The 24,294-nt window shown below is 54.6% G+C and overlaps 2 protein-coding genes across 3 annotated transcripts in view; one reads left to right on the top strand and one right to left on the bottom strand.

Annotated features, from left to right (window-relative positions):
- The window catches only part of PLXND1 (plexin D1), a 57,229-nt gene extending 47,648 nt beyond the window's left edge, over positions 1-9,581 (top strand). For both annotated transcript variants that reach the window (XM_059161812.1, XM_059161811.1), the window contains exons 24-36: positions 266-396; positions 763-961; positions 1,938-2,084; positions 2,273-2,429; positions 3,230-3,333; positions 3,417-3,480; positions 4,269-4,303; positions 4,592-4,696; positions 5,196-5,359; positions 6,508-6,655; positions 7,763-7,903; positions 8,067-8,141; positions 8,381-9,581. In XM_059161812.1, coding sequence (XP_059017795.1) covers positions 266-396; positions 763-961; positions 1,938-2,084; positions 2,273-2,429; positions 3,230-3,333; positions 3,417-3,480; positions 4,269-4,303; positions 4,592-4,696; positions 5,196-5,359; positions 6,508-6,655; positions 7,763-7,903; positions 8,067-8,141; positions 8,381-8,497 — 1,587 coding nt within the window. In that variant the 3' untranslated portion in view covers positions 8,498-9,581. The remainder of the gene's footprint in view (positions 1-265; positions 397-762; positions 962-1,937; positions 2,085-2,272; positions 2,430-3,229; positions 3,334-3,416; positions 3,481-4,268; positions 4,304-4,591; positions 4,697-5,195; positions 5,360-6,507; positions 6,656-7,762; positions 7,904-8,066; positions 8,142-8,380) is intronic.
- Positions 9,582-14,021: 4,440 nt separating this feature from the next.
- Positions 14,022-22,515, bottom strand: LOC131825531 (histone H1.8). The gene is made up of 5 exons (XM_059165022.1): positions 22,407-22,515; positions 17,663-17,922; positions 15,597-15,960; positions 14,725-14,786; positions 14,022-14,368 (listed from the first exon to the last, which is right to left on the bottom strand). Exons 1-5 carry the CDS (start codon positions 22,513-22,515, stop codon positions 14,120-14,122), a joined length of 1,044 nt encoding a protein of 347 aa, XP_059021005.1. The 3' UTR covers positions 14,022-14,119.
- Between the last annotated feature and the right edge of the window lie 1,779 nt (positions 22,516-24,294).

Below are 24,294 nucleotides of genomic sequence, written 5' to 3'. Positions count from 1 at the left end.
CCACTCCACCTGCTGCCTAGGAAATGGAAAGCAAGAGGGTCCTAGGCACAGGGATACCTCCCTTGACATTCTCTGAGCCCCCCTTTCCAACTCAACTGAGCTATTATTCCCAATCATGGGGGGTTAAGAGATATCTGTCATGAAAAGGTGGTAAACTTACCATCCCAGGAGGCATGCACAGAGCCATTCAGGGCATTGTAGGTGCTGCCCTCAATGCCAGGCAGAGGCACCACACCCCTGCGGACAGCACCAATTGCTCCCGCAGATCCCGGAGAGCTGCCGGCCCAACATGGAAGAGGGGATCAGCCTGTTCTCCTCGTTGCTCAACAACAAGCACTTCCTCATTGTCTTCGTGCACGCGCTGGAGCAGCAGAAGGACTTCGCAGTGCGTGACAGGTCAGGCTGTGAGGCTCTGGGAGAGGGGCAAGTGCCCGCAGGAGGCCACACAGCCTGTCGGGGCTCGGCCTAGCTGGACCCATGCCGGGGGTGGTTTGCAAACTACCTTGCCTGCTGGGCAGAGGGTGTCCACCTGGCTCTGGGCCCCCACGTGCCTCCCTCTCCTGGGCCTGGGTGTCTAAGGCGGGGGCCCACAGGCACAGCGGTGGCTGTGGACATTAGAGAAAGTGGCTCTTTCTGCAGATGGGTTTGAGCTGCACTGCCCACCCAGGCGGACGTGGGGCCACCAGGTCCGTGGGGCCACGCCAGAGCCCCCACATCAGCCACGCCTTGGACCCTGGGGCTGATGTGCCTGTCCACCCGCAGGTGCAGCCTGGCCTCGCTGCTGACCATCGCACTCCACGGCAAGCTCGAGTACTACACGGGCATCATGAAGGAGCTGCTGGTGGACCTCATCGATGCCTCAGCTGCCAAGAACCCGAAGCTCATGCTGCGGCGCACGGAGTCCGTGGTCGAGAAGATGCTCACCAACTGGATGTCCATCTGCATGTACAGCTGCCTACGGGTGAGGCGGGGCCGGCCCACCCCCGCCCCCAGGACCAGTGCCACTGGGTAGCCCCGCTCCGCTGGGAGGGGTCCTCACGCCCTTTGCACAGATGTGGAAGGGGCTCAGGGAGCAGGCCCAGAGCATGCTCAGGCGGCTTTGTTCCAGATTGTTTTCTCAGTCGTCAACCCCCACCCCTGCCCCACTGCCTTGTCTTCCTTTGGGCCCCCGCTCGGTGTTCAGACCATAACTCAGGCCCAGTCCTAACCCTTAAGACTCCTCCAGGCTTAGAAGAGATGGAGGCGGAAATAGCAAATACAGAGCAATCAAGGCCACACAGTGGCCCTCAAGCTCTGAGGCCTTGGACCCCACTGGAGGGTTCACAGTGGCTTCCTGGAAGAGGCGGCCCTAAACTCTGGTCTGAAGGCTTTGTAGGAGGGCAGGAGTATGAGGCCCAGCCTGGCCCAAGACGCTGTCCCGTCAACAGCCTGGGATTGGAGACCAGATCCTGTGTTCTGCTTCCACCTAAACTTACCCTGGGTGGTTTAGCAGAGTCAAAACTTGCTAAAGTTTGACTTGGGAGCCAGCTGATCCGGGGCCCAAGGCTAGCTCTGCTACTTCCTCACTGGGTGACCTTGGGCAGGTTGATGGTCCTCTCTGAGCCTCAGCAGTGAGGATGCTATCCCATACCGGCAAGAGTTGCTGAGATGACCAGATGAATGTACCTGCACACAGCCTGTCGTTTTCCGCCTTGGGAGTCCACAGAGACATTGGGGGTCAGGGACAGGAGGCAGGGGGAGGTGGGGAGAATGACACTAGGATCCCAGAGGGGGTGTTACCTCGGCAGCCATGGAGGTGTTGGTGGGGGTGGGGGACAGTGAAAGTGTTCCACATGGGGGCCACGTCATGGCCAGAGGCTGGAGGGCTGGACCATGGAGGGTGGGGCTGGGCTTGGCAGGCTGGGCCCCGGCCCCTGACAGCCCTGTGCCCACCCCAGGAAACTGTTGGGGAGCCATTCTTCCTGCTCCTGTGTGCCATCAAGCAGCAGATCAACAAGGGCTCCATTGATGCCATCACAGGCAAGGCCCGCTACACACTCAATGAGGAGTGGCTGCTGCGGGAGAACATTGAGGCCAAGCCCCGGGTGAGTTGTGTGGCTGGGCAGCCAGGTGGGAGCCCCCTCCCAGGCTGGCAGGTGTTGGAGGGATCTACATGCCTAGAGCAGCCTGACTCTAATCCCGACTCTGCCGCCCTGGGCAGGTGGTTGCCCTGCCTGGGGCCAAGGGTAGGGATGGGAAGGGCTTGCTGACTGTTTCCTCCTCTCTTGCGCAGAACCTGAACGTGTCCTTCCAGGGCTGCGGCATGGACTCGCTGAGTGTGCGGGCCATGGACACGGACACGCTGACACAGGTGAAAGAGAAGATTCTGGAAGCCTTCTGCAAGAATGTGCCCTACTCTCAGTGGCCACGTGCGGAGGACGTTGACCTCGGTGGGCAGGAGTGGGGTGACGGGCCTCAGCACTGGGCTACTCCAGCGGGAACTTTTTCCTGCTTTGGCTGCATATTCCTTTCACTCAGGAAATGTACGCTGATTGTGGCCCTGGGGACATGGAGATGATCAGACAAGGTGCCCATTGCCAGGGAGCTCCTGCTCTGGCAGAGAGATGGGTACTGCAGAGTGAGCAAGTTGCAGACAACAGTAAAAAGTATTCACGAAAGATGTGCTCAAGGAGTGGAAATTAGAGTGGGTTTTGAAGGATGAATAAGAGTTCTGGTTAGGCCAAAAAGCTGCCCTTTGTTCTGTGATCATAAGCCCTGTTCCAAGCACCAGGTTTTGATGATAAATGGGCACAGTGACTGACTGTTCAGAGCAGGGGGTTCCCTGGGTCTGGCATGCAGGGGCCGGGGTAGGCTATGAGAGGAGGTTGGGCAGGCACTCAGTCACCCGGAGCCTGGAAGGGCAGAGTCAGTACCTAAGAACAGTGAGAGTCATGGAAAGTATATGATCCCCTTCGCACATGGTACTTTTTCTTATTTCATCAGCAACAGTATATTAACAACCTCAAGGGTGAGGACGTTGCCAGACCTCCTGCTCTGTGCCCACCACAACCCTCTCTTCTGGATCTTTTTCCTCTTCTGCATTTTACAGATGGAAAAATAGAGGCTCAGAGAGAGGCAGGCTTGCCCTAGGTTCCACAGAGAGAGTGAGAGGCCTCTCCCTGGGTGGGCCAGGCTGGTGCTGCCCCCTCCAGCCTGTCCCTGTCCCTGACACCCCGTTCCCTGTCCCCAGAGTGGTTTGCCTCGAGCACACAGAGCTATATCCTCCGGGACCTGGATGACACCTCAGTGGTAGAAGATGGCCGCAAGAAGCTCAACACGCTGGCGCACTATAAGGTGGGGTCCCCAGCCCCACCCATCCCCCTCTTGCACCCTCCCTAACCTCTGACCTCTGATCTCAGCCTCTCCCCTCCTGTCAGATCCCTGAAGGTGCCTCCCTGGCCATGAGCCTCACAGACAAGAAGGACAACACACTGGGCCGAGGTAGCACTGGTGGACACGGGGAGGGGGTCAGGCCAGGCTTTGGCCCCTTTTGAGCAGCCCTAGTAGGGAAACCGAGGCTTCGAGAGGTAGGGCTGGGCCAGGCTCTGGTCTCCTTGTTTGGGGACAAGAACTGGGCCAGGCCCCTCTGCCTCAGTACTGTTTGGGTAAGGCCTGCCGCCAGGCCTCCTCAGGCTGGGATCCTGTGGGTAGCCAGAGAGAGGCCCCAAGAAGGCGGGATGTGGTTTCAAGAGGTCTGGGCTGCTGCCAGGCTGGAGGGGGAGGCTGGCATGCCCATCAGGGCTTTGGGCTATATCCCTGCCTTCATCCCAACCTCCATGCACACCCTCAGGCTCCCAGGCCTAGCTGCCCAGCTGCCAGGCATGGGGTCCAAGGCTCCTTTGGTCTCAGGGTCTTCTGCTAAGGTCAGGAGCATGATCTGGGGTCTCTCCCTGCCGTTAACAAGGTCTGGGTTGGCAGGAGCTCTGGGTTGGGCAGTGGAGAGGGTGAGGGCAGCCATCCTGTCCCCTCTGGGGTCTCCCGCATGCCCATCTGTTTCTCCTTTCTCCTGGTGGTCATCTCTCTCTCATGGCCTTTTTCTCTCAGTCTCGTTCTGTGTGTGGATCTCTCTTGCCTATTTCTCTTTACTGCTCTGTCTCTCTTTCTCTCACTTTCTCTAGGTATTGCTTTGGATCTCTCTGCCTCTCTCCAGTTTTCCGTCTCCATTTCTGTCTTTCTCTCTCTCCCCCCTTCCTCTCTCTTGTTTATTTATTGTGTTTTCCCTCTCACAGTGAAAGACTTGGACACAGAGAAGTATTTCCATCTGGTAAGTGCCCGGCCTCCGGCCCTGGGGGTGCCCGCCCTCACTGGGTGTGGACTTGGCTTCCTGCCACCCTGGGGCTCTGGGCAGAGTATTCCCAGGCCCTGGGAAAGGCCAGGGATTGGAGAGCAGGGATGGGTTCCAGAATCCCCCGCATCCCTTTTGCACCACAAAGCATCTGTGGAACCAGATGGAACCCCGTACCTGTGGGTCTTGGGATAGGACCTCCCACAGGACGGCCAAGGATGGTGCCGGGCACCAGCCACTAGACTGACCACTGTCCCGGCCTCCTAGGTGTTGCCCACGGACGAGCTGGCGGAACCCAAGAAGTCCCACCGGCAGAGCCACCGCAAGAAGGTGCTCCCAGAGATCTACCTGACTCGCCTCCTGTCCACCAAGGTGGGCCTGGCCTCTTCTCCCCCTCCCCCGTGTGCCTGTGCCTGGGGGTGGAGGGAGAGTTGGGAGAGCAGTAGGCAGAGGGCGAAGGAGGAACAGGCTCCTCACTGAGCAAGGAGCTCGACTTGGGGCTTGATCCCAGGACTCTGGGATCATGACCTGAGCCAAAGACTGACGCTTAACCAACTGAGCCACCCAGGCGCCCCCAAACAACTTCTGTATTAGCCAGCATGACAGGGCAGCAGAGGCCCAGAGGGGTTAGTCAGCACCCTGGCCCTGCCAGCTCCCCCCCTCTGCCTCAGTATCTGGGTCAGTCCTTAGAATACCCCTGAGAAGAGGAGTTTGCTAACCAATTTCACAGACAAGAAAATGAAGGACCAGAGAGTTTAGGCACCAACCTGATGGTGCACGGCTTTCCCACTCACCAGCCTAAGCACAGAGTTGCCCACTCACTCTCCCCAAGTGGCCCTGGGCTGATGGCAGCCCCCTCACTCCTCTGCAGGGCACGCTGCAGAAGTTTCTGGATGACCTGTTCAAGGCCATCCTGAGCATCCGAGAAGACAAGCCCCCACTGGCTGTCAAGTACTTCTTCGACTTCCTAGAAGAGCAGGCGGAGAAGAGGGGAATCTCTGATCCCGACACTCTGCACATCTGGAAGACCAACAGGTTGGTGGGCCACGGATGTGTGGGCCGTGGGCGGGCAGGAAGGGATGTGTGGCTCTGTTGTTTCATTGTGGATGGCGCTCAGGGCAGGGGTTCAGAGCCTGGTCTCTCAGCCTGCCTGACTGGATTCAGTCCCTGTTTTGCTACTTCCTAGCTGTGTGACCTTGGGTAAGTCACTTCACCACTCTGTGCTTTACTCTTCTCACCTATAAAACCGGAGGGATAAAAAATAATCCACCTTAATTGTAAGAATTAACCAGAAGCATGGTAGTTTTGGCCTCAGCATCCTCTCTGTCCTCCACTCTCCTTAGGTGGTTACCATCAGCTTCCTTCTACAAATGAGAACATGAGGCTCACAGAGAAGTGCCTGCCCAATGTCAGGGGCAGAACCAGGCTCCAACTCACATGCTCTGACTCCCCTACCCTGTTCGTAGCCTTCCTCTAAGGCTTGTCTTTCTTAGCTTTCTGGGTTGTAGAACCCCACAACTTGTTGAGAACTGAAGCCTGAACTTTAGGAGAAGTGACACAGCCTAGAAGTTTCTGCGCAGTTGCAGGGGCTTCTCTGAGCTCTTGGTGGGGAGGGTGTCCATGCACGCCAGATTGCTGAGTCACTGGGTGGCCCTGGGGGTGGGGGTTTTGCCAATCTTCTCTGGCGTCCGGAGGCCAAGGCCAAAAATCCAGACCCCACCCTTCCCCAGCCCTTTCTGGCTGCTCCGTGGCCCCAGCTAATATGGACTTCCTGCTGCCGTGCAAGGGCTGGAAGGAGGAGCCGTGTGCTGCCAGGCAGGGCGGGGGTGGGAGGGTTCTTCTAATGAGAACCAGGACCGGGTTTGAGGCTTCCTTGTGAGAACAGAAGGCGCTGTAGGAGCTGGGGGGCAGGCGTGCAGGTAGCCTGGCCTGCTGCAGGCCGCAACCTCGGCTCAGGGCCTCTCCACCACCCCAGCCAGAAGGGATGGTCTTCAGCGCCCTTTGCGAATGAGCAAACTGAGGCTCCATCTTGGGTTGAAGCTTCTCTGGCCTGCAGGGGAAAGCAAGCCTGTCCTTGGCGCCTGGCTGCCTCCCTCCTGTGACAACCCCCCCCCCAGCAACCACTTCTTCGCTGCCCCATGCTCTGGGTGGGCTCATGGTGCCTCCATCACCCCCTCCCACAGCCTTCCTCTCCGGTTCTGGGTGAACATCCTGAAAAACCCCCAGTTTGTCTTCGACATCGACAAGACGGACCACATTGATGCCTGCCTGTCCGTCATTGCTCAGGCTTTCATTGATGCCTGCTCCATCTCTGACCTGCAGCTGGGCAAGGTCTGCGGCTCCGGGGCTGACTGCCCACGGGCTGGGCGGGGAGACAGGGCCACAGTGGGGCACGGGGTCTCGGATCTTTTGGGGGGGGGACCCAAGGAGCTCAGGCATGCTTCCAGCTGGGGCGTCTAGTCTCCCAGAACCTGGCCCTTGTCAGAAACCTGCACCCGCCTCAGCTGTGCTCACCACCACCTCTCACCATCTGGGCCCTAGAGCCAGACCCTGGGACACCCTTATCCATGTGGGAAACCAGCGTGGGCAGGTGCGACATCTTGAGAGCCAGCCAGTCTCCAGCAGCTGTCCTGCTGGTCAGGAGCCCTGCAAGTGGTCACTGAGTAACAGTGGGGGTGGAGGGGGCAGGTGACCAAGACCTCTGAGCTGCACACAGGAGGGATAGCCCCAAGACCTCTGTGGGGAGAGGATCCGGCTGGCTTTTGAGTGGGGAGAGGATGGAGAACAGTCTTCTAGGCAGAGGGACCTACCTGGCCAAGGGCAGGGAGATATGAAAGCCTGGATGCTGGGAACATTGAGGAGATGGTCTGATGAGACCCAGCGCTGCAGGATGGTGGGTACATGACCCTGCCTCTCCACCAGCCCCGGACTTTCCAAGGCTGAGAGAGGGAGAGAAATAGAATGCCCTCACTTCTCACATACAGTCTCCGCAGACAGGATGCCTATGACAAAGCCTTGCAAGTATACTTGGCACGTTTGGCTTTCGGGCATTGGAAACCTACAGTGGGAAATATTCCACTGAGCCAGCAATCAGGCTTCCAGCAACCTTAGCCACCAAGACCCACAGCCCTAAGCAAGGATCCAAATGAAACAGCTTGTGTGCAACACAGAGCTGGCCTACAGCCTGTGCACTTTCCCCCCAAAAGAAGCAGGTCCCCCTGCTTCAGGTCATTCCCAACAGTGTCCTAGAAAATAGGGCAGGAGTTCCGTGCCAAAGGGCAGCCTGGGGAGGGGTGGGGAGGAAGAGCCCTGGCCTGGACTGAAGCCGGCTATGATGGGGCTATTGGTGTGGCCATGGGGACCTGGGTTGGGCCAGAAGCAGACAGGTCTGTCTGGTCTCCATTGGCCACCTCATCCCTGCCCCTCCTCTCTGCCCAGGATTCGCCCACCAACAAGCTCCTGTACGCCAAGGAGATCCCTGAGTACCGGAAGATCGTGCAGCGCTACTACAAGCAGATCCATGACATGACTCCGCTCAGCGAGCAGGAGATGAACGCACACCTGGCCGAGGAGTCGCGGGTGCGGCTGGCGCTGGATGGGCTTGTGGGTGTGGGGTTGGGGGTCGCAGACTTCCAGGGAGAGGCTGGAAGAAGCTGGGGGTTTGTGTATCACCCCCCAGGCTGGGCTGGTCTCCAGGGGTCAGCTCACCACCCCTTCCCCACTCCCCCCTCCTTCCTCCTAGAAATACCAGAACGAGTTCAACACCAACGTGGCCATGGCTGAGATTTACAAATACGCCAAGAGGTATCGCCCGCAGGTGGGTCCCTGACAGGAGGCACGTACTCTGGGGCCCACGGTGATCCCCACGAAGCCCTGCCCACCTCCCCTCTGCTCAGGGAAGCCCCAGAAGAGGCTCCTGCTCAGGGACTCACCTGCCGGTGGCCAACTATTGCAATCAGGCAGTGTTGTCCCCCCATCTTCTGTGGCAGGGGCTGTAGGGGCCTCTGGGGCCAGGGCCATGGGCTGGGACCCAGCTGTTCCTTGCTTCCCTCTCAGATCATGACGGCCCTGGAGGCAAACCCCACGGCCCGGAGGACCCAGCTGCAGCACAAGTTTGAGCAGGTGGTGGCTCTGATGGAGGACAACATCTACGAGTGCTACAGCGAGGCCTGAGCCTGGGGACGCACACGACCGTGACCGCACTTTGTGCCCCGTGCCTCGGACTCTGGCTGGGGAAGGACTGAGCAGGGTCGGCTTCGGGGAGGCTGGGGGGGGGGGGTGGTGGGCAGGAAGGGGCTTCTCTGCGCCAGGCAGAGGAGTCCCCAGCCCCGAGCCCCTTGGGCACTTCTGTCCCCTCCCACCAGCCCCCAGACCTGATCTCTGGGTTGGGGACCTGAAAGGCACAGCCCACCCCTGGTAAGGCTCCCACCCGCCCCCAAGCACAGCCTGGATGGAGCCCCCACCCCCCCAGCTCTGCCACCACCACCGCTGCTGTGAGCCCCACCACCCAGGGCCCAGGGCCCTCCACCGGAGATGAGCCCCTGGCCCCCAGGCCCCAGCCAGAAACACTACCTCATCCCATGTGGCGGAGAGGAGGCCTCCTTGAGCCAGCCCTCGAGTGGTTTCTGCTTCAACCATCAAAATGTTCCCTCTATCTTTGATCACCCAGAGAGGATCCTGGCAACGCATGGTTCCCGGCGGCGTCAGATGTCGGTCGCTGGAGCGGCTGCCCATGGGCAGGCTCCGTGGGCTCTTCCCCCACCAGCTGGGTGGGCAGAGCACGAGGGGACAGGTGCTGAGCGCTGCTGGGCTGCAGGGAGGGAGAGGGGCTTATGTTGTACCAAGGCTGTAGCTGGGCTACTTGATCTTGCTGGAAGTGTTTCTAAAGATAGCACCACTTTTTTTTTTTTAAAGCTTTTATATATTAAAAAACTTATCACGCGCCAACTGTGAATAGCTGCCGCTTGTGCAGAGGACCTGGGGAGGGGTCCCCAGGGGCTCTCACCACAACACTGGAAAGGACTGTTCCAGAGAACAGGCAGACCTGGCAGAGAACCCCCCCCCAACACCTAAGGCCATGAAAAAAAAATATCACCCATTCTGTTCCTGTGAGAAGCCACCCTCCGTGGCTGGGCCGGCTCCCCCTGCAGCACACCCAGCCAGTGCTGGGACTGGCTCCAAGCCTGTGGGGGTTGGGCTGGAGGGGGTGGCTGGGACGCTCTGGAACCTTCTTTATAATAAAAGCCTGATGGGAAAACCTGCTGTGGGCTCAAGCCTTTATCCTGAGATGGCCAAGGAGGGAAATGTGTGCTCGTAGTAAAAAGGAGAAGGGCGGCGGCGGGTAGAGCCCTGCCTTAGCCATGTTCCTGCATGAGAAGGAGCATGTACCAGACCGAGCCCTGGGGAGCCAGTGGCAGGGCTCAATGGGACAAAGTCAGCTTGGCCGGGCCTGGCCCATAGCTGACCTTCCTGGGCTTGGAGGGCTCTCATGGGCCCTCCAGGAAGATGTCATGGCAGCCACGTGCCACTTACCCCTGGGCAGGCCCTGCTCCTCTTACCTTTATAATAGGCCAGTGAGGAACGGAACATGATACCCATTTTACAGATGTTGAATTGGATCCTCAGCACAGTGGAAGAATCCTCAAAGGCCAAGGAGTAACAAAGTGGGAACCTAAATCAGGTTGCATGTCCATTTTGTGCTTCCTCCAGGCAGGTGCCACCATGGCCCCCATATGCATGGGGAGGTCAAGGGGACAGCCCTAGAAAGAAAACTGATATTTACATATGCCCCCTAAATATTTCCTCAATTTTGAAAACCCCATTTTTTTTTCATGTGAGGAAATGTGAGTTTCCCCAAGGTCAGTGTAATCCTAGACTCTTCCCAGAGGGGCAGTCCTTTCCTCAGGAGAGTCCACCTTTGGGTCAGCGTGACCACAGAACCCCCAGCCCACCCAACAGGCTCTGGGCCTGAGCTGGGGGTGAGGCTCATCACTGTTCCCCAAGAAAAGGTCATTAGAGAACTAGCTCCAACTTAGAAACAACTCAAGTTAATCATTTTTCCATCATAATGGGGGAGAAAGCAAAGCACCCATTTATCAAGAACTAGGACAGAAAAATTCATATTATTTCGAACAAAATCCCACAAATAACAGTTCTAGAATTAATGAGAACAGAGAAGTAAGAAAAGAAAAACAAACAATTTTTAGCTTTATAAAGAGCCTTTTCCTGTAGGGGCTTCTGGGTGGAGACAGATTCTTTATCTTTTCAAATTTTCTATTCTGAGCACTGATTCCTTTTCATTAAGCAGCAGATTTTCTAATTTAAGTTATTGACACATTTCATAGGGATTTTTTTTTTTTTAGTGTGATTTTAGAATGAATACATGTTTCCTGCCGAAATGTCAGGATATCCAAGCTCTCCTAACCCACCCACAGTTCACGTCCTAGAGAACACTGGCCCGGATCGTGTGCCCACCTGGGCTGTGGGCTGTGTAAATCTGGGACCAGGGTGTACGCACCGTTCCGTAACCTGCCTTTTCCCCATGCAACCATATGTCATGACATCTTCTCGTGGCATTAAATATTCTGCAGCCTGTTGTCACGCCTGACGAACACACAGTTCCTTCTTGAAGTTTAGAAACACGTTGGCAGGGCGCCTGGGTGGCTCAGTGGGTTAAGCCGCTGCCTTCGGCTCAGGTCATGATCTCAGAGTCCTGGGATCGAGTCCCGCATCGGGCTCTCTGCTCGGCAGGGAGCCTGCTTCCCTCTCTCTCTCTCTCTGCCTGCCTCTCCATCTACTTGTGATTTCTCTCTGTCAAATAAATAAATAAAATCTTTAAAAAAAAAAAAAAAAAAAAAGAAACACGTTGGCACGTGGAAGAAATCTCTCTAGTTTCTGGGGATCACTTCTCAACAGAAGGTGGGCAACTTCTGTGAGCCACCCATAGTTACCTGGGGACCTGAAGACTTGCCGTGCAGCAACAGGTGCCCCTTTGCTCTCTGAAGGTCATGGAAGGTCATGGACACTTCAGCATGATGTCCTCAAGCAGGGAGGACACTTGGCCGCGTTTCCTGGGTGCTGGATGCTGTCCCGCCTAGGCTGTCCCCCCCCACCCCTAGCTCACGGAGGCGCAAGGCCCAGGGATGCCACCCAGGAGTCCGACCAGGTGCCTCCCTCAACCTCCTACCAAACTGTGAAAGAAGCAAGGGCACAAGCAGACCCTTTCCATGGGAAGCGCCAGCCAGGCCCCTGCTGTCTGCTCACAGTACGCTTGGGGCGCAGCTGGCAGCCTCCTTACTGATACCCCAGGGAAGCTGGTAGCACAGCTAGAAAAAGCCTCACATGGGATTCGAGGCAGTGAGGACAGGGCTGAGGGAGCAGGGGCAGGAAGGAACTGCCCAATGCTCCGTGCTGGCCTACATCGGTTTCCCTCTGTGCCCTGTCTGCCCCCTTTCCCCAGTCCCGTCCAGTCTCCTACCTTCCTCCGCGCACTTCCTCACCCCTTCCTTCTCTGCCCCTCCCTGCCTCAGCTGTCACCCCTCGACTGGGCTCCCTCTCAGCAGCCTCCTGCCTGGGCTGAGTCCTCACCCCAGGAAATGGTCACCGTGGGGTCACCAGGTTGTGTCCACCCCACACTGTGGACTCTTCTGTGACCCCTTTCTTCCACCCAATACTTCAACAGACCCCATCCACCCTGCTGAAACTTCTACTCAGAACGCACCACTTCTAAGCCCTCCTTCCGTGAACAGCTCCCCTCACCGGGACCATGGCGGGGCCTCCTTGCTGCCCGTGTCCCCTGCTGCACTCAGCTGTTCACAGGCCTCTAATGGTTCCTCCTCATGATTAAAATGAAACCCAGGGATCTTCCCCTGGCTGACGACACCCTTCCTGATCTAGCTTTAGCCTACAGTCTCTGTGTGGTGACCTACTGCTGCGTTACTAACCACCCCAGTCCTCAGGGCTTAAAACAACCATTTACATTTATGCCCCACCCCCGCACTTCCGCGGGGAGACACCCGTGGAAGCCTGACACCACAAACAGTACAAACCTGATATGTACTATGTCTTTTCCTAGACATACATACTCACGAAAAATTTCATTTATAAATTAGGCAGAGTAAGAGATCAGCAAGTAGTAATGAAATCGAGCAACTGTAATAAGGTACTAGAATCAGAATCACGGGACTGCGGGCTCTTTCTCGCAGAGTAACTTATTGTATGGTCCTCACCCTTCTTGTGACAGGAGAGGATACAAGGTCTGCACGAGGAGGTGCCACGAGGGGTAGGGCAGAGGGACTGTGACCTAGTGTTAGGCTATTCTCAACTCTTAGATGATCCATCAGGAGGGTCACCTGCTTCCAGAGCAGGGCTGCCCACAGATAACAGAAACCAAGCAAAATGAAACCACAGGTAAGGCGGCTCTACCATACGTTCCTCGTGCATTTGAAGTTGGGACAGGGTTCAGAGAGGAAGGAAAACATGTCCCTGTGTCATGCAGTGTCAGCCCAGGCAGCTCCACTGCATCTAGAAATTTTGATTCCAAGGTAGCACACTCCTCTGGCTGGCAGATTAGTCAGGGATGGCACCTGGAGCTAAAAATCGGGGTACCTCTGTTCCTTTCCACTGGCTGCCTGGACCTTCCCACAGCAAGGTGGAAGAGTTCCAAGAGCAAAAACAAAAATAAACAGGACACACAGGGAGCAGAAGCAGCCAGTCTCCTAAGGTCTAGGCCCAGAGACAGTCATAAAAATAATGTCCCTTCTGCGGTATTCTACTATTCAAGCAATCACAGAGCCCAGATGTAAGGGGCAGGGACACAGACTCCACCTCCCTCTGGGAAGAGGGTCACACATGTTTTTAAAGCACCATGGATCTCATCTCCCACTGCCATCCCTCTTCATTGGACTCGAGCCCCATGGAACTCCCTGAGGCTCTTTGCACCTGTCAAGCAGGTTTCTAACACAGGGCCTTTGCACTCTCTCCTCCTCCTGTTGATTAGAGCAGGGCCCTGCTCAGTAACCAGCTGTTGAATGGTCCTCTCCATAGCCAGAGGACTCTTCTTTCAGATTTGAGACAGAGAGAGATAGAATAAGCAAGGGAAGCAGCAGAGAGACAAGCAGACTTCCTGCTGAGCAGGGAGCCCAACATGGGACTCGATCCCAGGATCCTGAGATCATGACCCGAGCCAAAGACAGGTGCCCAACTGACTGAGCCACCCAGGCACCCCCAGGGGGCTCTTTCTAAACACACACTAACCACATTAATCTTTCCCCTGCCCATAACCCTCCCAGCTCCGCCTCCCGCTATCTACCTTCCCCTCATCCACCCATCGCCCACCCTCCCCCCATCCTGAGTTCCTCTCAGAGCCACAAACCCCCTCCTTCCTTGATACTGGCCAGTCCCACTGCACATTCTGGGTTCTCTGCCTACAGTGCCCTTCCCCGCTCGGCTGTCTCCTGCTCATCCTTTAGGACCAAAATCCACCTCCTGAGAAGCAGTATCCAGATTTCAGGCTGGATTTAACACCCCTCCTGTCCCTCCACAGGCCCCTACATGGCTTGGACCCCCACAGCAGCCCTTTATGTCATACAGCCTGTCCCCCCCCCCGCCAGGGAAGGTTCTCCTATGTGGATTCGAGCCGCAGGTGGCCAAAATCCTTAGACCTCAGCCTCCACCCACACCGATTTGTGACGGAAAAAAGTCTTTATTGATAAATAGGTTACAATGAAATAAATAGAGTGACAGTTTGGGGGGGAATAAAAACTCGGGTAGGATTTCCGTGTCTCCACCCCAGCTCTAGCTTTCAGCCTCTGCCTTCCTACTGGCCAGTTTGGATGATGAGGCCTTGGTGGGCATGCCCGGCCTCCTCGGGCCCTTGGAGGCCTCTATCTTCCTGGCCAGGGGTTCAGGTACCGTCTTAGACCCACCACCCCTGGGACGAGCAGGGGCCTTGGCTTTGGACCCCTCCTTGGCCACATGGGCAATGACCTCTTTAGGGATGTGGTTTTCCTTCTTTATGGCTGGAGAAGCAACACCATTCTTGCCCTATGAAAGAAAGCAAACCATAAGTAAGAACAGAGTAGGGCAGGGTTGGACGCATAGCTTAGAGCCCACAAGAATAGGGTTGAAATCCCAGTGGGCTCCAAGCTGGGGAGAAATCTGGGTGGCTTTGGACAAGGGGCCCCAACCTCAGCCTAGGTCTTATGTGGGAAACAGGGGTGAGGATCCTCAGAGCACAGGAAGGCCAGATGGAAGTGAACAGAACTTTGTATCAAAGAAAATTACTCTCTTCTCCACAAATTCTCCCTCCCCTATACCCTCCCAGGGGCCGGGTGCAGGATGCCCAAGCTCTGGCCTGCTCAGCATGGAGATCCAGAGCATGGAAGTCATGCAGGACCTACCTTAGGGACCGTGGATTTTACACTCTGACTCCCAGCTTTTGTCTTCCTGGGGGCCTCACCACCTGTCAGAGGGTAGGTGAGAGCATGTGGGAAGGAGCCCTTTCAGGAGGAGCTGCTGAAGGTTCAGGGGCCCTAGTCCTTATTGGCTATGACCTGGGGCAAGGAAGTTGGTATCTTTTTTTTTTTTTTTTTTCAGTAGGTCTCTGAGCCTGGGTGCCCAACAGCATCTCTCTCATGGGATGGTTGGGGAATTAACTGGACAGTGGGACACCATCCCCCACCCTGAGCAAGGCACTAGGCAGAGCACCCCACTTGCTCTGTATTCACCCGCACCAAAGATCCCTAACTGGTTTATTGGTCTCTAGTCTTAGGCTGCCTTCCATATGGCAGCTGTGATAGATTTTTAAAAATACTCTGTACCTTAGCTGTTCCCTGTCCAAAGTCCTTCCACATCTTTGTTGTCCTCCAGATCTGGTCCAGACTCCCAGTTGCCTTTCACAGGCTCCCCCTCCTACTTCCCACATTGCACACAGAACAATTTGCACTTCCTCAATATCTCTACCTTCTTCATGCCTCTGGGCCTTTGCACAGACTGTTGTCCTCCCTAGGACACTTATTCTAGGAAACTTCCCCTGACTCCTCTCAGATGAGCCAGGCTCCTCTTCTCTCTGGGTTTCCCCTTCCCTAAACCTACCCACCGACCCCCAGCTACCATGAGTTCTCCAATTCTCCAGGTCAAGCCAAGCACTCAGCCACATGTATTAAAGAACCCCTTCCCCAGAGCAGGCCTCTCCTTCCCTCCCACCTCATATCCAGCAGCTGCCACAAACCCTTGTCCCCAGGATCTCCTCCCAGCCCCCTCACACACCTACCTTGGCTCTTCCTTCTGCCTTTGACCTTTGACTTCTCACTGAGCCCAGTGGCACTTGGAGGAGCCCATGGGGCCTTGTCTGGCTGTTGAGAGGCCTTCCTGGCCTCACGCACTCTTGCCTCTTGGTCTTTGGTCTGGCCACCTTTCTTGGGAGCCTTCTCTTTGGCTGCACCTGGTTTGGGAGGAGCCATCCTTGCCTCTCGAGGCTTCTTCGGTCCCCTTTTCACCTCAGCTGGGTTGGAAGGGTCCTTCTTTGCCTCCCTTGGTTTCTTAGGCACCTTCTCCTTGGCCTCACTGGGTTTCCTGGGGGCGGTCTTGGTGGATGTCTTCCTGGGTGGGACTTTCCTTTTATGCTTGGGAACCAACTGGTGGAGGAGGGAATGGAGTGGAATTGAGAACATAAGTTCTCAGGGTCTCGCACCCCTACACACTACACGAGACTCAGAGAAGAAGGCCTTGTACCAAAAGAGGGAAGAAGGTGGTCAAGGGCATGAGCACGTCCCAGATGCCAGATGCCAAAGACACATTCTATCCCCGTACGGCTCTTTGAGGAGGGGTGCTGCCACTGATAGCTGGGGGGCCCAAGTCTCCTAGACACATCCTAGGTTCTCTTACTTCCTGCATAGGTGGCTGGCAGGAGGGCATAGGCAAACCCCCTCCTGCCCCCGAAGTCTGGAAGGCTCAAAACCAGGCTCCTGGGAGTAAATTGCGCAGCATACATTGTGAGTCCAGACCCATCCTCGGATATGCTAATCTACAAATCTTCTTCGACCGCCCAGCCCATACACCTTCGCATGCACCATGGCTCTGACTCCCCCCCTCCTCCCCCTACCTAGGCCCTGCCCCTCACCTCATGCCTCATACCTCCATGCCTCCCTACCTAGAGCTGAGGGCAGATTAGGTGGACCTTCCAAGTCAGAGAGCTGAGAGCTCACAACTTCCTGTGGAACTCAGCCAAGTCTTCTGGTCTCTCACTGGCCTCAGTCTTCCCATCTTTACAATGGGGCCATCAGGGAGTAGGTGAGGGGCAGGGGTATGTGAGGGTCCCTGGCAAACAGGTAGCCTCATCCTTCTACAGCCTGCCTCTAGTGATGTTACTCCCTCTGCTCCCCAAATCTCATTATCATCATGACCAGAAACAACCTCCCCACCTAGCACACACACATTCCTAACTCCACAACACTCGGGGCTCCCTTCCTCGCCTCCCCTCCTCACAGCCCACTTTACGGTTGGGCTCTCAGGTCCTGCAGCCTAACCCAGCCACATGCACCCTCAGTGCCCATGTCTTGCTCTCCTTCACCCCCCCTGCCCTGTACCCCTGGACTTGCCATAGCTTGTGTCCAAGCTCTGACCCTCGCCTGGGAGTTCTGTGAGGAACTTGCTGTCCTCAGCCACCTGGTTACCACAGGGACCGGAACATGGTAGTTTGAGAAAGTTCCACAGTGTTCTATGATTACATTAGAGCAACTGCCATGTGCTGGGGCCCAGTAATGACAAGACAGACCCCGTGTCCAGGTCCCCAAGACTTCCCTGGTTGCAGCTGACAATCACATGCTGGGGTTGGATTTTATGCCCAATCTGCCCTCAGCTCTAGGTATCCCTGGATGGTTCCCCTCCAGGACCCTTCTCTTTGAAAGAAGAGGATGAGGTGGCTTAGGGAGGTGCAAGCCCTGGTCTGGAGACCTGGGGTTTAGAGCCAGAGAGTGTGGGGTGCAAACCTGTGACCTTCTAGAGCCCATGGTTGGGTGTGCCTTGTCCATGATGGAGAATTCCAGGCAGGTGCTGTGCGCACTAAGGACACAGCTGAGATAGTCCCGGGTCATAGGACACACGGGACAGGGATGAAGGCAGATGCAGCTGGTGAATTGGAGCTCTCGACGGAGGCACAGCACCACCCTCCTAGAGGAGAGGGTATCTCCAAGAAGACAGGAGGAAGACAAGGAGAGAAGATGGGGAACAGCCAGCCCTCCAGGGGTGGGGAATGGGGAGGAGGAGCTGGGCTGAAGCTCAAAGTCTGGGGCCCAGACCCTCCCACCCTGCGGCTTCCCCCAGCCCCACTCGGCTCACTTTGAAGCTGCCAGTGGCGCCCCTGGCCTTGGAGTTGGTGGGCCTGATGAGCAAACCGCGGTGCATGCCCGTGGCCAGGGCCTGCTTCAGCAGGTGCTTGAACCGGAGGCTGTCCGCCATAGGGTACTTCTGCAGGATGTAAAGCTTGATGGCGGCCACAGAGGTGCCCCGGCGCTGCTCTCCCGCCTGCAGTGCCTCCAGGACCATGCGCAGCACAGGCGGGTGGCGGCGAGGCCCTCGGATGGCGCTGCGACTCGGGCCTGCGGGCAGACAGTGGCACGTCACCTGGTGCCCAGATCCCCACTTCGGCCCGACAGACCATGGACCTGCCTGGCAGAGCACCCACCAGGCATGCCACATGGCGGGGTCTGTGGAGGGGATCAGATACACCCAAGGTGGGTAGCCCCACCTGCTGGCCTGTGAGCAGCCCAAGGTGGGGGGGGGGGCAGGCTGCCTGTCTGGCCACTGGCTCCCAGTGACTGGCGCCAGGCTGGGCCCACACCGGGCACTCCTTAGAGCCTCACTGAAAGAACTAAATAGTCCTTTTAGAAAACCAAATACATCAGGTCAGTTGTCTAAGCCTAACTACCCGTTTACAGGAAATCCAGGGGCTCGGCGAGAGGGCCACAGGGAGGAAATCAGCGAAATCCAGCCTGTGAGGATGCACAGCCCAGCTTCTTCTACAAATAAACAAGGAGGACAAGAAAAAGTGGGAAGGAGCCCTAGAGATAAAGACACTGCAGAGCCCGTCCAAGCAAATGCAACGTGGGATCCTTTGTTCAAACTCAGAACAGGACCTAAATGAGCCAACCGGGGGGAGGGGAGGCAAACAGATAAATGTGAGATTGGAGAAGTTCAGGGACATTAGGGTGATGTTTTGGGGGGTTTGCTGATGGTAGCACAGTTACTTTGGAAGAAGCTCTCTTCTTTGAAAGGTAAATACCAAGGGAAACGGAAGCAAAAATAAACTATTAGGATCACATCAAACTAAAAAAAAAAAAAATCTTTGGAGAGCGAAGGAAGTCATCACAAAATGAAAAGGCAACCTATTGGATGGGAGAAGATACTTGCAAATGATATATCCCATAAGAGGTTAATATCTAAAATATATAAAGAACTCCTACAACTCAGTAACCAAAAAACCAATCTGATTAAAAAGAGGGCAGAGGATTTGAATAGACATTTCTCCAATGTCATACAGATGGCCATCAGGCACAGGAAAAGATGTTCGATATCACTAATCATCAGGGGAGTGCAAATCACAGCCACAGCGAAGGCAGGAGCTCACACCTGTTGCAATGGCTAATAGTAAAAAGACATGAAATAAATAGGGGTGCCTGCTTGCCTCAGTTGGTTAAGCATCGGACTCTTGATATCAGTTCAAGTCTTGGTCTCAGGGTTGTGAGTTCAAGCCCTGTGTTGGTCTCCATGCTGGGCATGGAGCTACTTAAAAAAAAAAAAAAAAGACAAGAATACCAAGTGTTGGCAAGGCTGTGGAGAAAAGGGAACCCTTATGTACTACTGGTGAGAATGTAAACTGATGCAACCACTCTGGAAAACAGTATGGAGGTTCCTCAAAACTGAAAAATAGAACTACCCCACCATCCAGCAATTCCATTTCTGCATATTTATCTGAAGAAAACAAAAGCAGTAGTTCAAAAAGCTATATACATCCCTATGTTCATTGCAGCATTATTGACAATAGTCAAGATATGGAAACAACTCATGTCCACAAATAGATGAATGGATAAAGAAGACATAGTCTTGGATCCAGTGGAATATTACTCAGCCCTAATCTTGTCATTTGCAACAACATGGGGTAGACTTAGGAGGTATTATGCTAAGTGAAATAAGTCAGACAGTTTGATAGCACTAACAGGATAACTACACTTAATCATGGTAGGCATTTCATTATGCATACAAATAATGAATTTGTATGGTTATGTACTTAAAACTAATATAATATTGTATATCAATTAAAAATAGCTTTAAAAAATTAAGGTGGGGCACCCAGGTGGCTCAGTCAGTTAAGTGTCTGACTTTTGATTTCAGCTCAGGTCATGATCTCAGAGTTGTGAGATCAAGCCCTGGGTCGAGCTCTGCACTGAGCATGGAAACTTCTTACAATTCTGTCCTCCCCTCTCGCTCTCCCTGCCACCCCCTACACATACACCTACCCCTCTCCCTCAAAAAAAAAAAAAAATTTTTTTTTAATTAAAAATAACAAAGATAAATGCTGGACTATTTGTAGGTGAAATGATAACCTTGGCATTTGCTATGAAATGACACAGTAGGTGAAAAAAGAGTACCGAGGACCCGATAAGTGTTGAAGCTGGACGATGGGTGCGCAGGGAAGGGAGTAGAGGGGGGGGCACACTATGCCACTCAGTCTATTTCTGCATGCGTTCGGAAGTTTCCATACATAAGAAGTTACAAAAGAATCCCACTCCTAGGTACGTAAACTCAAGAGAAATGAAAACCCATATTCAAATGAAGATTTGTACACGAATGTTCATAGCAGCATTATTTATAATGGCCCAAAGTAGAAACTCAAATGTCCATAAACTAATGAATTGGATAAACATAACATGATATTAGCCATAAAATGGAGTATCATCCAGCTGAAAGAAGGAATGAAGTTCTTCCTTGAAAACATGCTGGGTGCCATTTATATGAATGTCCAGAATGGGATAATCACAGACAGAAAGTAGATTAGTGGTTGCTGGGAGCAACTGAGGTGGGGAGGGGCAGTGACTTTAAGGGCTACACGTTTTATTTTAAGGGGATGAAAGTATTCTAAAATTGCCTGTGGAGATGGATACACAGCTGTGAATATACGAACCGCCACTGCACCCTTTAAATGGATGAATTGAATGGTATGTGAATTCCTGAGATCTCAATTATCTGTTATTTATTTTTTTTAAGTTGTAAAAGAAAATGGGATCAAGGGAAGAAAAGCTGCTGGTCACTATAAGGGGCATGAAAGTGTTTTAAATATGAAGCCCGATTTAAATGTGGTGATTAGAAATGTTGGCTTCTGATCAATTTGCAAAAATGAAAGACTTTTTAAAAGGAATTGATTGGCTAAAAAATATGTTTTTTTAAAACACATTTTGAAGTAGAAGGGGAAAAAAAGGCAAAAGAACTGTAGAGACTTAATCCAATTCAACTGTTGCTGCCTCCTGGTCAGGAAGAGCCCATTGTCTGGGGACTTTGGGCCAAAAGCTTGGGAATGGGTGGAATTGCTGGTAGCCACACCCAGGACCCTGGGAGTTTCACTCTCCTCTCTGGGCCTTAGTCTTCCCTTCTGTACAGTGGGGATGGGGTGTCTAAGAAAGTCTGCACCCTCCCGGCTGTGGTGTCCTTCGGCCTGGCCTGCAGTGACAATTCTAACCCCTCCCCTGCCTCCTCTACACCAGGCCCTATCCCAGGGAGCCACCCCAAGTCTCTTTCTTCCCCACTCCCTGAAGCTGAATGCAGTTCTCATTCTGCATTATTCAACGCCTGCTATTTCCTGGGATGACCAGAAAAGAACTCCTAGCTCCCCAAACTTGTCCACCATCCTCTCTCTCCTAGGAATGGCACCCACCATACCTACCTGGACACCCAAGCAAGAACCTGGAGGACATCTGGACCTCTCTTCCCCACCCCTTCTTCTCTCTTCCCCACCCCTTCTTCATAGACTTCCCCCCTCTCCATCCCAAGGACCGCAGCCTTCTTCCCCCTGCACCTCTCCTCCCTGCCCTTCCCACTGCCCTCAGTGGAAAGGGCCCAAGGCCCTGGTGAAGTCTTGGAGGCTCAGCTGGCAGGTCCTGGCTGTCCCCTCCTCCTGACCCGCCCCCCTGCCCCTGGCCAGAGGAGGACCTGTGACTCCCCGGATGCTTGCCCCAACCCCCTCACCTCTGGGCCTTCGCCTGTGCTCTTCTCTTGCCTGGGTGGCCTTTGTCCCCCATGGTCCCTCAGGTAACCCTCACTCATCCTTCAAGGCCCATGCAGTACCATGATTTGGACACCTGCCCTGACTTCTCAAGGACTGGTGAGCAACACTGCCCCAGGCTCCAAAGCACCTGGAACCCACCCTCCAACCTTCTCTGAAGGAGACTTTACTCACCCCCATTTCTTCTGGGTAAGGCCACCTGAAAGGCGACCATCCTTCAGGGGTCACCACCTCCAGAAAGCCCTCCTCGACCTCCCAGTGTGGGTTAGCGACTCCTTGGGGCTCCTACAGCCCTCTGCATTCCTGGCGTCAGAGCACGTACCACATTATGAAATGGCATCCATTAATGAGGCAGTCTTCCCCATCAGACCAAGAGCTCCTGGTGGGAATGGACCTATCCATATCCAGAGAAACCCTGAGGCATTGTTTGTTGATTGCAAATTGGGACACAGCCCTAAATCCAAGGCCCAGCCTAGCATCAAACGCTTGCTCTTGGTTTCCCCCAACCCTTCCTCCGACTAGCTGCCCTCAGCTGCAGTGTGGCTGCCAGCCCTCCCCCAACAGGAAATGGGCTCCAGCGGCGGAGGAGGCTCGCTCTGCGCTCTTCCCCTGAGCTGGGCCAGCCTCAGTCCCCAGACCCTGGCTCCTTTCCCCAGCCCCTGCTAAGTCCAGGCATCAACTCTTCTGCCAAATGAGCACCTCAAGTCCACAGCCTCTAGGGTGGGAGCTGGTGCTGGGCTGGGAGAGGAGGCTGGGTGCCACGAGGAGGGTCCAGGACACCCAAGGAACTGGCTTGCGGGGACCTACCTGGCTCTTCAGACCCAGACAGCCCGGACGACCCCACTGTGGAGGGCAAGGGGGCTGAGGACACTGAGGATGTCGAGATGTCGCTGGAGGCAAAGCTCCCAGGAGCCATTGCATGGGTAGACGGAGACACAGACGCTGATGGTCAGACCCCTCCCAAGGCGTGAAACTTCCAGGGCTGCTCGTTCCTCTTATATATCAACAGCCCAGCCCCACTATTCCAATTAGCCCCTGATTGGGCTGGGAGGCTGTGTGGGCTGCTGATTGGGGCAGGAGGGCTGGGATGGGGCATTCTAATATTGCCCTGTGCGTGGACGCCCAGCTTGGCACCCCACTCCTATGTGACCTTGGGTGAGTCAGTTGATTTTTCATTTGACTTTTCCCATGGCAAAACGATCTGCGCTGAGATGACGGTCCCTCCTGCGTCCTCTACCCCCACAGGGCCTGGAGAGGCTGACGGGGAACTGGGCACACCTGAGGCGTGGAAGTAGCCACTGAGGCCTCCAGGCCCACTTACCTCAATGCCGCTCCTGTTCTCAGGCCACTGCCACCCTTGGTTTCTCAAGAAGTGGTGTTTCTTGACCTCATTGGCACTCAGGATAATTCACACTGAAACAGCGATAAGATACTCTTTTCCATCAAACTGACTAAAATTAAAGGCAGTGTAGGTAAGGATGCAGGAAATGCATCCAGTGTCTCCACCAGGAGAGGGAATTGGGGGGCAGCCTGCTTTGGAAAGGTATTCCCTTGAACTCAGCAACTCCCCTTCTCTGTCCTAGAATTGCCTTAGTCAGAAAAGAAACAACTGATGCATTATCTGGAAAAAGAAAAAAAAAGAGAGAGAGAGAGAGAGAACTACCAGAAGAATCCCTCGAGGTTTGGCTGAAGTACTCCCTGAGTACCGAATACCGTGCAGCCATTTGAAGCGATGGGTGAATTAGTACAGGCACAGGTGGTTTTTCCCACCTGCTGGCATGACAGGTATTTACGTCTCTCTCATGCAGATGCTGGGTAGCCAGGCCGTCAAGAAATCACAGCTGCTGGGAGGGGGAGCCGCTTTGGGAAGCAGCGCGGTGACATCTAACACAAGGAGAGCTACAGATTTGGGCCACGTCCCAGCCCTGGAGCTCTGCTCCAGGGAGAAGTCGGAGAGAAACTCTCACTCTGAGAGATATGGGGGGCTCACACGCACGTCCAGAACAACCAGAATCCGCAGCCGGGGAAGAGAGAACGCATAAGCCATGGTCCACTCACTTGGTAGAGGAGTGCATGGCAGAGACAACGAGTGAACCAGAGGGCCACCTGGCTGCCTCAGGCGGTGGAGCATGCGGCTCTCGGTCATGGTTGTGAGTTCCAGCCCCACATCGGGTGTGGAGCCTACTTTAAATAAATAAATAGATAGATAGACAATTTTAAAAAATATTTTATTTATTTGACAGATCACAATTAGGCAGAGAGGCAGGCGGGGTTGGGGGTGGGGGAACAGGCTCCCTGCTGAGTAGAGAGCAGGATTTGGGGCTCCATCCCAGGACCCTGAGATCATGATCTGAGCCAAAGGCAGCGGCTCAACCCACTGACCCACCCAGGCGCCCCTAGATAGAAAGATAAATTTTTAAGATGAAAACGAATGAACCGGAATGAGTCTGTGGAATACGCTCCCCTGCCACCTCTTCTGAGAAGAGAGAATATGTGTGTGAGCGTATGAGTGTGTGTGTATCTGTGTGTGTGTGTGTGTGTGTGTAAGTGAAGGTACAGAAGAAGGTCTGAAAGGATTCACACCAAGGTAATAGTAGTGCTTACCTCTGAGGAGGGTGTAGGATTTGCAGGACACAGGTTTATTTAGTTATTTCAGAGAGAAAGGAGGGAGATTCAGAGAACAAGTGGGAGGAGG

This window comes from Mustela lutreola, chromosome 2, assembly GCF_030435805.1.
Source record: "Mustela lutreola isolate mMusLut2 chromosome 2, mMusLut2.pri, whole genome shotgun sequence".
In the NCBI taxonomy this organism is placed as follows: domain Eukaryota; kingdom Metazoa; phylum Chordata; class Mammalia; order Carnivora; family Mustelidae; genus Mustela; species Mustela lutreola.
Note: the sequence above shows the minus strand (reverse complement) of the source record. Positions and strands in the feature narration are given on the sequence as shown.

Coding starts and splice junctions, on each gene's coding strand:
- LOC131825531 (XM_059165022.1), bottom strand. CDS start 22,515: ATGGCTCCTGGGAGCTTTGCCTCCAGCGACATCTCGACATCCTCAGTG. Junction 17,923..22,406: donor GTCTGGGTCTGAAGAGCCAG/GTAGGTCCCCGC, acceptor GTCTGCCCGCAG/GCCCGAGTCGCAGCGCCATC. Junction 14,787..15,596: donor AGGCAGAAGGAAGAGCCAAG/GTAGGTGTGTGA, acceptor ACCCTCTGACAG/GTGGTGAGGCCCCCAGGAAG.